Source organism: Cygnus atratus, chromosome 5 (assembly GCF_013377495.2).
Source record: "Cygnus atratus isolate AKBS03 ecotype Queensland, Australia chromosome 5, CAtr_DNAZoo_HiC_assembly, whole genome shotgun sequence".
Classification (NCBI taxonomy): domain Eukaryota; kingdom Metazoa; phylum Chordata; class Aves; order Anseriformes; family Anatidae; genus Cygnus; species Cygnus atratus.
In genome coordinates this window covers 55,295,742-55,307,226 of record NC_066366.1, presented here as the reverse complement: position 1 = coordinate 55,307,226, position 11,485 = coordinate 55,295,742, and the positions used below count along the sequence as shown (strand labels likewise).

At 40.3% G+C, this 11,485-nt stretch overlaps 1 protein-coding gene across 3 annotated transcripts; it reads left to right on the top strand.

Moving 5' to 3' along the window:
- Positions 1-8: 8 nt before the first annotated feature.
- On the top strand, positions 9-4,876 carry BAG5 (BAG cochaperone 5). 3 transcript variants are annotated; one of them, XM_035551434.2, is made up of 2 exons: positions 9-99; positions 421-4,876. In XM_035551434.2, the coding sequence occupies exon 2, from the start codon at positions 449-451 to the stop codon at positions 1,799-1,801; it is 1,353 nt and encodes a 450-aa protein (XP_035407327.1). In that variant the 5' UTR covers positions 9-99; positions 421-448; the 3' UTR covers positions 1,802-4,876. The 3 variants fall into 3 exon arrangements, with proteins under 3 accessions (XP_035407327.1, XP_035407328.1, XP_050567288.1); XM_035551435.2 differs by having other exon boundaries at positions 98-287; XM_050711331.1 differs by having other exon boundaries at positions 99-338.
- The last annotated feature ends 6,609 nt before the right edge of the window (positions 4,877-11,485 follow it).

Here is an 11,485-nt window from a genome sequence, read left to right as displayed (position 1 = left end):
AAGGGGCCGCGGCCCTCAGCCCTCCGCCCGCCCTCCTCCCTCGCTGCCGGCGCCGTGGCGCAGCGCCGCGCCGGGCCGCGGGTGCCTCAGCCGGGGCGGGTGAGGCGGGCGAGGAGGCGGCGGGTTGGGCCGGTAGGGGAGCGCTGCTTTGCGGCGCTCGGTTCCTCCTTCCCCGGCTCCGGAGCGGGCGGGGAAGGGAAGGCGGAACGGGGCAGGAGCCGGGAGGGCCGCGGTGCGGCCTCAACACCGGGCCGGGCGGCGCAGAAGAGCGGTGGAAGCTCGGCGGGGTGGGTTAAAGCCTGCTGGCACAGGGGTTTTAACGCGGCCGCAGCGCCCAGGTGCTTGGTGGGGGTTGTGAAGGGCGGCGGGGTGAGGCGGCGTGGCGTCCAGCTAATCGCGGGTCTCGTTCTGTCCTTGCAGGTCGTCTGACGGCGGCTGGGAGAAGAGAATGGAAATGGGTAACCAACACCCAGCCATCAAACGGTTGCACGAAATCCAGAAGGAGGTCAAAGAGATCGAACAGCAGGTGGTTGTCTTCAGCGGTTTGTCTACCGACCGGGATTACAAGAAATTGGAGCGGTCTCTTACCAAACAGCTTTTTGAAATCGATTCCGTAGACACCGAAGGGAAAGGGGATATTCAGCAAGCCAGGAAGCGAGCTGCTCAGGAAACAGAGAGGCTGCTGAAGGAGCTGGAGCAAAATGCAAACCATCCGCGCAGGCTGGAGATAGAGGCGATATTCAAGGAGGCACAGTCACTTGTGGAGCGCGAGATTACGCCTTTCTACAAAGGAGGCAACTGCATAAACGATGAATTTGAAGAAGGCATTCAGGACATCATACTGAGGCTTACCCAGGTGAAAACTGGAGGGAAAGTTTCTTTACGCAAAGCGAGATATCGCACGCTGACAAAAGTATGTGCTGTTCAGGAGATTATAGAAAGCTGCGTGAAGCAGCAACTCTCCCTGCCACTCTCTAATGATGCGCATCCTTCTGTCTCCAAAATTAACTCTGTAATGTGTGAGGTGAACAAAGCAAGAGGAACTCTTATTGCGCTTCTAATGGGAGTGAGTAGTAATGATACCTGCAGGCATTTATCCTGTGTGCTTACAGGCCTTATTGCTGATTTGGATGCTTTAGATGTCTGTGGTCGCACAGAAATAAGAAATTACAGAAAGGAAGTAGTGGAAGAGATCAATAAATTGCAAAAATACCTGGACTTGGAAGAAGAAGCAAATTCTACACATGCTTATGATTTGGCACAAAATCAGTCCATTCTAAAAATAGAAGAGATCCGCAAGAAAATGAAGGAAGTTAATTCTTTACTTATAAAAACAGACAACGCTTCTGATTTGTATTTGGGATCCAAAGCAGAACTGCAGGGATTAATTGCCCAGTTAGATGAAGTGAGTCCAGGAAAAAACCCTTGTATTAGAGAAGCCAGGAGAAGAGCAGTAATAGAAGTGCAAGCTCTCATAACGTACATTGACTTAAAGGAAGCACTTGGAAAAAGGCAAATGTATCCAGACCAAACTGCTGCAGAACCTCAGTCTCACAGAGCAGTTTGGACTGTTCTTGGGAACTTGTCTCAAATTCAGCAGGAGGTGATTTCATTTGATGGAAACAGAACAGATAAAAATTACATGAGATTGGAAGAACTCCTTACAAAACAACTTCTTGCTCTTGATGCTGTTGATCCGCAAGGTGATGAACGGTGTAAGGCTGCCAGGAAGCAAGCAGTAAAGCTGGCACAGAATATTCTTTACTACCTGGACATGAAAACGGATGAGTGGGAATATTGAAACAGCCATGATCTAACATAACATTTTTTTTTCCTTTGGCACTTTATATAGACTGATAGTTTAATTGGCAGCACATAATAAAAGCTGTGTGTTGTATGCTTGCTTAAATCATGGAGATTGCATAAAATGTTGACTTGGCTATATGTGTGTTCTCCCACACAGTCACCCATTTGCCATGGCAACTGTCAGTACACCAGCAATTCTGGTCACTGCTATAAGCAAAGAAATGTGGTTCTCTGAAGGAGCAGCTTAATAGTTGATCACATGGCTTATTTTTTTTCTGTTTTTATTTTAATAACCTTGTGCAATGTTCAGAGAATGCAGATTTGTCAAAGATGCAGAAAACTCCTTATGGTGCAGTACTGGCAGAACTATTTAAAAAAGACCGGACACGAAAATTAGTATTCAAGCATGAAGCTCCCTCCAGCAACTTCATAGTAGTCTGGATATACTCTTAATGTGCTGTTATGATGGAAAGTATTAAATGCCAAAGAACCTGCTGGCTTTTGGTTTATGCTTGATGTATTCCATCCATCACACCTTTCTGGTTGTTTAGATTTCTTTAGATTTCCTACTTAACAGAACTATAATGCCAACTTCAAATTAGCATTTACACAGGCAAAGCCAATTAGGCCTATTTTTTTGTAAGACCTGAGACCGATGATTTACAAAAACATGTATTCTGCTGGTGGAACCTCTGATATTTTTCCTTTAAACTACTGAGACTTGGAGAGGAAAGTCTATGGATATGTACTGACCAGATAAATTGGATTTTGAGGATTTTACACTGCCATCCATAAGCACCTGAAAACTGCACTGAACTTTACTTAGTGGCTCCTTCTGTGTCTTTTAAAATTCTGCTATTTTATCTGGTTTTTTCTTTTTACATTTGATGAAAACAGAATTCACTTTGCAATGGATGAACGTTTTGGAATTATTTTTATAAAATTAGGTAGCTAGCTCTAAACTTGTCCCTAATGATGTAAATGTGTGCTATATATTTCATACTGCTCAGGTGTGGCTTCAGGCATGTCTTGGAAAAGACTCGTGGCATATGTCTCTCCTTGCAACTCACTGCTTAATTGATTTAGTAACTTCATAAATAAGCTTGATTGTACTATTTTATGTACCTACCTTTTTTTGTGGCTGCTAGCACCAATCACATTTCTACTATGGCATGTTTTTTGGCATTTTCTTAGAGCATGGCATTAAATTGAATTGATATGTAGAGATATATTTAATTACGAAAACTTTGCACTTCGCTCTTTCATGTTGAATTAATGAATTGTTGTTCTGTAAGTGACGATTTGCACCACTTTAAGGAGTAAAAACCATTTCGGATGTTAAACTTTAAAAATATTTTTAAATATATTTTTAACTGATTAAAAAGACAATACTATCTGTGAGAGACAAGTGCCTTTATGACACCACTAACTTGCACCATCATATGTAGATATAGAAGCTGCTTACTGGCGGCTTGATGCATTTGTAATCTTTACAAACTGGATTTATTGTATAATTCTACTATATCTGAAATTAATGTAGTACACTATCTGAGAATAGTTCTATAAAGTCCTGAGGATAAGTATCAGATATGGGAAGAACAGATTCTGTTTAAAAATGAATTTATTTATTTAAAAAGAAATACGGAAACTGGGGACTTGTGTGCCTATTACTAAAAGAAGATAATACGCGTACTCTGTAATGTGCTTTCAGTTGTTGGTGAAAGGCTGTGTAACTTCAGAGAGTGAATGTATTTTGTTTCTGATTGTACACGTGATTTATTTGCAATTTGCTTGCCGAAAACAATCTATTTTTTCAATTAAGTACAGTACCTAAGGCACAGTTTGACAATGCCAGAACGTTTGCTGGAGTATTCTCCCTGCTTCTTCAGAGATATAAACCTGTTGAATTTATCTGTCCTTACCTGAAAAAGCCATTTCCCCTAGGTAAAATTCCAATCTGTATTTATATATTATATGGCTAAAACAGAGTAATAATATTTTAAAACTGAATTATTGTACTCACTTCAAGATTTCTACATGTTTGAGCTGCGACTTCTAAATTATACTTAAGGTTTTAGAAAATATAAGAATTTGAAAGTGCGATGATGTTACTCATTTTTCTTTTGTACTGCTGTCAGGTCTGTGGTGGTTACCTGTAGGTTGTTTGACAATTTAGTGTCTGTGTTCTTTGGAGGTTACATGTAGCTTTATAAATGTTTGAAGTTATGTAAAAGTGAAGTATAGTTTTCAGATGTGTTCTATTTTAAATTTGCTTGTCTTTTAGCTTTTCTGAATAGAAAGTTAAGCCTGCATCTCTGAAAATGCAAACGTTTAAGGTTAGTGTAATTTTGATTAACTGAGTAGAATTCAGTAGCAAGATACTGTGTGTAATAAGTTTTTTTCCATCGTTCTGTAATCTAATCAATTTAAATTTTATGGTAAAATCCTCATTTGGAATGGGATTAATTCACAGTTTTTGCACGAATGAAAACTAAATGTGCTTAACCAAAAAAAAAATAAGGCAGACATTTCTCAAAATCTTGCTTTTGTGCTAAAGAATGTAGTTACACTGTTTTTTATATCCAAAGACTGAGGAACACATGACTTCTCCTTTCAGTATGGTAGGCTAAAATAATCAGCAAAATGTAAATGGACCAAATTGCAAAAGCTTGCATTTTAGTACTGTACTGAAATATAATAACTTTTCTGTGTGCTGTGTAATCTATCTTAGAGCAAAATAAATGATTGGGTATTTTGGGGAGGTAATCATACATCATGATTCCTATTTGTTAATTGTATTTCTTTTTGAGATTTTTTTGTTGTTATTTCAATGTTTATTTTTGTTGTTTATCTCTCAAAGGAGTTTTTCTGCATTACCAGTTTGGAAACTTTCATTACATATGGTTCCTACTTTTTCAACTTAATAGAAATTATTGTACATGCTCCTATGGTGTATATGTCTTGATTTATTGCTGTGTAGGATATGGCATTTGTATATACAAACTCAAGATTGAATATTGCAGTGTTGTATTCCTTATTATTAATAAAAATATGTTACTGCCTTTTACTAGGTATTCATTTGAATGTTATGCCCTGCTGCCTTTATTTATTTCTGAATGTGAGTTCTCAGAATGTAAATGATTTTTGTCTTAGAAAAAGTATTTTAATTAAATATATAGACATAAAACTCTCTTTTCATCCTTTAAGAGTTTGCTTTTTCATTGCTGTATTTAGGAAAATAAAGTGATTTGTGTGGAAACCACTCCTACCTCTACTTGCTAAACCTGGTGTCTTTTGGTGTTCCATGCATTCAGCCCTGTATTACAATAATTACACCAGTCGGTGCTTGCTTTCTTTCTTCAGTGATAGCTTTGCACACTTCTGGGCTTCAGAAGTTAAACTAATCTGATTCTGAGCTGTATAGATGAGGTATGTTCACATGATTGTTCTGATGGCTCAGTATGTTTTCTTAAGATGCAGTAAGTCAAGTTATCAGCTCACTGCTGCTGGAAATCAGTAGTTCTATTTCTGCTCAGAAAGCTGCTGCCTGTGTGCTGTTCCTGCTGTTTGGCCAACTCCTATGGGCTGATTTAATGCAGTAAAACAGAAGAAAAAAAATGCAAAAATGGGGAAGGGAGAATACAGCTTTCTATGGCTTTCGTGAATCAAATTGACAATTTGACAAATTGACAAATCTACAATTCCTTGTAGAAAAGCCTGAATGTGGGCCAGAGCTACTGTAAATTGAATGGGTGGGTCACGCGGCCACAGGTTAGGGAACAAATGTTAAGTGTTTGAATAGCAGTAAGCCATTAGATCAACCTGCATAGTTAAATCTCTGCAGGGGAAAGAAGGAGAGAAGGTGGCACTGTCAACTCCTACATACAAGTAAGAATGTGCTGCCTTAGTAATGGAATATGGTGAAGGCAATACAAATGAATCATGTATGGAAAACAAATCAGTTGCTTTCAAATGCTCTTTCGTGTTGCACGGTAACGGTTCATGTAATAAAAGCCATAAGTGGTCATGTAGAAGTACTATCTGCAATCTGAAGTTCTTAACCATAAAACATCAGATAAGAATAAGGTTTATAAAGGTAGAATGTGCCTGTATGTAACAAATTAAATCTATCTTCTTTCTCTCCCTTTTAACAATATAGCTTGTTTGAAAGAAATACATTCTTCAAAGACTAGTAAATCGTTTGGGCAATGGCCCTAGGTGTTGCTCAGCTGACCTGTTTGTCTCGATCAGCTCTTTACTTTTGAAAGGAGCGAATTTGCCTTGCTGAGAATTCTTTGTGTGTTTTATACAGGCAGATTTAGGTACCTGAAAGGAGCGAATTTGCCTTGCTGAGAATTCTTTGTGTGTTTTATACAGGCAGATTTAGGTAGCTGAAATGGTTTAGCTGGAAAAACGGTGGCATCTCTGTATTTTATTTCCATATAGGCGTATCCTCTCCTTTGGAAAATTCTCAGTTAAGAACTTGAAGAAGTACTTTGGTAGTGAACTCACAAATAGAAGGCCTGGGGGTTTAAGCTGGTTGCCAGCAGGAGACATTTAAGCATCAGGATTTGGGAAAACTTTTCCTGCTGGAGGAACCTGCTAGCAGAGACACATTCAAATGTTCAGAGCTTATGCTTTGAATGAGTTCTCTGTGTGTCCTCCTGTTGCTTATGAACTTTCATTGTGAAGGTGGATTCTCCTTCTCATGAGAATAGTCCCGAGGAACTGTCAGGCTTTTGCTTTAGATCAATGTGGGCCACAGCAGGACATGTACTACATGTTGGGTGGTGTCGATGTCATTCTCTTTTGCTACATGAAACGATAATAAACGTAATGCTTTCGGTTATATTAGTAGGCATGCACACGTAAGTTGAAAGCTGGTCGTTAGCTGAAGAAGCTGAGGAAGATGAACTCTTTTGTCAAAGGCTTTGAACAATGCTTATCCTTTCTCTCTGCCAGCATTTGGTTCTGGGGACTGCCAAATATGGGTGAATACATGAGTTGTCAGCCCCAATATCAGGAGGATTCTTTCTAAGTCTGTAAACCCTTCCTACAGGACATAAATCATAGCAGGTTTTCCCATTAGAAATGGAAAAGTGCAGTGTGTTTCTTAATTGGATCATTTCACCTCAATTAGTTTTGCCAGACAAACTTCTGTGCCAGAGTTCCTTGTGAAACCTGTATTTCAGGAAGGTAATCAAAAGCATCTCACGAGGGAGAGAAGCACAGTGATGCAGTTCAATGTCCTTAATAAGGTCCTGTCTTGTTTAGCTCCCAAATTGTATCAGCTCCTGAACAGATACTCAAAAACAAGTCTGAGATCATGACCACCAAGATGTTTGTAAGCCAAATTAAGTTTTAAAAAGGCACAGAGAGAGAAGAAAGTCTGGAGAAAGACAAAACAAAATATTAGTAAAGTTGTCAGGCAGCTGTTTGCCCAACGCCTTTTAGTTTTATGGTGCCAGAAAAGAAAGCAAAACAAAGCTCCTCTCTGCTCCCATGCACATTGTTGCAGTTATATGTAGTCTACACCCCACGGTTCAATGCTGTTTTCCACCATCACCGTAAGTGCTTCCCCAGGGCAGAGTCCAACCTCTGGTTGATGGGGGTTAGCCCCAGTGCACCCTTGGGCAAGATGATGCCACCCATCTCTGCAGATGCCATAATTACTGTCATTCTCTGTGAAATTTTGGGTAATGGCAACCCTTAGCCTGCGCTTGGAATGTCAGTGTGGCTTGCAGAAGACCATGTATGAGATGAAGACTGTATCCTGTAATAAACTGATAATTGGAAGGGATAGTAAAATGACTGGTAGCAAGCCCGAGTAAGGTATCATTAGAGTAATTGTTTATGCTGATTTTTTTTTAATTATTTAAGGAAAATTCTTCAGAAAATTGTTTTATTCAAATCAATCTGTTGTCATTTATCAATTACCTGCAGACTATTTCTTACCTTCCAGGTGCCTCATGTTAATACCACTTAAAAAGCAGATTTGAAGTGCTCAGCCTTTTATTGGTATTAATGAGTGGCCTCTGGTCACTTTCAGAAACCTAGTAAAAGCCAGATTTTCCAGAATATTTGGCATCCAAGAGTTCCCACCGTGACAAGTAAGGCCGTGTTTCGAAAGGGAGTCCGCCAGCAGGCCCAGGCACCCTGTCATTTCTTGTCAGACAGCCATGGGATGGGCCTTCCAGCTAATAAAGCCTCATCTGAAAATGGCTTTGCCTCATTGCTCTAGTGAAAGGTTGTTCCAAAGCATCATTGCTGTGAGGATTAAGTAACCTTCTAATTTCCAGAGCAAACACACTCATGAGAAGCTTTTCTTTCCCTGTACTGTGTCGTCTGGAACATATTTATAGGCCACAGATGAATTTCCTCTCAGCTCCTGTTTTACTTGGCTAAGGAGCAGATATACCCAGAGAGGTCAAGCTCTTTTGCAAATTTCTACTCTGTCAATTCAAAGCAAATCCTTAACAGTCTTTTCAGATTTTTCAGGACTTTTTCCAGTTCTAAATGTGTCTAAGGAAAAATCTCCAACACAAAGTCAGTCAGTATCTTTCAACAGTTACATTGGTTAATGCATTGTTTCGAAGGAAGTCTGAAAAAGTGAATATCACATCCGTAGCAGTGCAACTGTGGAAAAAAAAAAGTTATTTTAGTGCTTTCTTCATGCAATTGTTTTCATGCCCAGCCTGCTTTGCCATTCAGATGTTCTAGCAGTCAACAATTCAGTGACCTGCAGAAAAGGAGCAGAAATACTTTGAACCTCTGCTAAGCTTTTTTGCATTAGGCGTAGGTGTGCTATGGTTTGAAGAAACCACATGCAAGTGTACTGAGGGATTTTTAGATCAGAAGCTATCACTGGTCATTTCACTTGACTGGAAGCATGAGTTAGTTTAAGCAAGTCCAGTACTATCAAAACTATATTAAAATCTTCCACAGGGACAGTCTGCCCTGATTCAAGACAAAGACTTTTGAAATCATCCATTAAAACATGAAACTGCTTATGAAGTGTGACTTTATTGTAGAGGAACTGTTTACACTGACATAATATATACACGTGTTTTCAAATCTGAACACATTAGGAGTACTAATCAGTGAGAAAAACTATCTAATAACCTACAAAGTGTCTTACCAACCATACATATACAAGGGAACATTCATATGGTGTGTGTGCTGTGGTTTCCAACCTTTCTCAAATTATAAACTCAAAAAATAAATGTGGCAAATTGAAATCTACTGACAACAGTTGCCTTTCAGGAGCTTCTGAAAGCATGCCAGGGCTGCCTAGGAGTCTGCAGGATACAGGTTGTAAGATTGCTCCCTGCAAGGTTTAAATGACTTTAGAGCAATGAGGGCAAATAATCTTAAAAATAAATATATATATATATATGTGTATATATATATATATAAATGCAGTAAAGCTTTGGGAATCCTCAGAAAAACCTCATTCTGATTCAGCGTTTTGGAACATTTCTCAGCACCCCTGTTTTCAGAGCAGAAGCCAATTTATTGTCTCTTTTATTTCTACAGAGCTACTGTGCTACTGACATATTCTGTCTCTGTCTTGTCATAGCCCTTCAATTCAGTTTTGTGTCAAAAAATTTTATTTTTTTTCCTTAGTCCATTTTGTTCTTCCCAAGCTCAAGTTCTTCCCAAGTTACCAATTCTTTTATGGACAGTGTTTTCAATGCTTTACTTATGACTGAATTATTTCTCTTTCCCAGTAGAAACTGTATAGCTTAGGTTCAGGATGGATTTGTTACTTGAGGTCTCTGGCAAAGATTAAAAGTTTACTCACTTCGTCAGGCCTGGAGACCCTGAAAAAAGACATGCACTCCACATCAGCTCCCGTGCCATGGATTGCTGGGATGAAGTCTCTGGTAATTGTGGAGAAACTCCAAGATATAAGACAACTAGGAGGATTTTTTGAGCTTCACACCTGATATGGAGAAAGAGACATTAAGAGGTTGTAACAACAGACAGGAAAATATGAGAGGGTAGAAGAGTAACCATCAACATGACAGAAAAATACTGATATTGCTGATACAGTCAGCTGATGGAAGGAGTCAGGGGGGCAAGACAGAGAATGGGATGAGGTGCTGGGAGCCAGCATGACAGCAGGGGAGGCAGGGCATGGCAGGTCTGGTAACGATAGCCAGCCTCAGCCAAGAGTCCAAATTGCCAGTCCGGTCTGTTGGTAAGGCAGGTCTGAGGTTAAGCTGGGAATTCAGACAGTGGGCTGGGGTCAGGGCCTGGATCCCTGAATCCAGACAATCACAGATGATAATAACCAAAGACAACAATGGTTTAGACAGGTTTTGCTAATTAGTTAGGGCGTCATTAAAAAGTTGGTGATAGGAGTTAATCAGTCAACACAAGGATAAAGCATGGAAAATCTGTTTTTGATCTCATCTCATATGGCTGCATTCAAACAAATTCAGAGAAATATTCAGCAAAAGCAGCTGAATTGAAGATCTTGGGGACCTGAGCATGGAAAAGGTCTGGACATACAGTGACTATGCAGTTTCCAATGCTGTGTATGTTTCTGGTAATAAGATACAGTGACAGTCACACAACAATTATATTCACCTGTTCATGATGCAATTGCATTCCCGCTAGCTGACTATGGGATGATGTTATATAGGATGATGCTATACAGGATGATGTTATATGACTGGAGACTGGCAGATGTAATATTTATACTTAATGCAGGGATCAAAGTGATCTTGGCTCTCAGAAGCTGCACAGAACTTCATGTGGAAATTTGTGTGGTCACCACAGCTTCACTTTCAATTTTGGCGCTACCTCACTGAGAGCTTTCTGGAGTATTTCTAGATAGCTATCCATATGGTATGGCCAAAAAGAAGAAAAAGATGTTACTACAGCTTGAGTTTGAAGAGTGATTAAGTAATTAGTTATGAAGTAATAAAATAGATATAAGTAATCCCTTACTATTTATACAAAATAGCTGTTCTCCCACCTCCCCCTTGGGCATTTGCTTTTATAGATTGAGCATCCAAACACCTTTAATCCTGCATCACAGAATAACATCACATGTTATTTAAATTTCTGTTGCCTGTGGCTCTCCCATAGATGCTCACTATGGGCCTATTCCTTTGAGTACTGTTCCCAAACATGGACACGAGAGCACAGCTGGGGAGTCATTACCAATTAGTAGCATGGCATAATTACCTTTCATGCTTCAGCTATTACGTTCCTGTAAATACAGCCAAGAATACCTTTCTTGCAAAAGCATCACACAGTTGACTCATGTTCGGTGTACGATCCTGCATGAGCCCAGACCTGTCTCATCTCACACATCGAGACCCATGCCACTGGCTTCTGCCCCCAGCCTGCCTGCAGCGAGGGTGAGAGCACAACTTTGCTGTGTGGGGTAGAGCCCCCACATGCCAGGCACGGCTGGTTGCCCCCATCTGCAACTTGTTGCCTGTGCCAGCCACCAGCAAGCCCACCTGGAAGACTAGTGCTCCTGTCACAGCCCAGAGCTCTGCCACCGCCCCATCATGGGAGTGGAGGCTCCTGAATGTCCAGGCAACCTGGTGTGCCACGAGTTTATGTGGGTGCTTGAAGAGCCTGTAAGCCCCAGATCCCTTCTAATTCCCCGTCTGATCCTGTGATCTTCTGAAAGTTCAACAGGCAGAGAAGACTTGGA

Bases quoted from the DNA above. Each gene is read 5' to 3' on its own strand.
- BAG5 (XM_035551434.2), top strand. From the start codon at position 449: ATGGAAATGGGTAACCAACACCCAGCCATCAAACGGTTGCACGAAATC.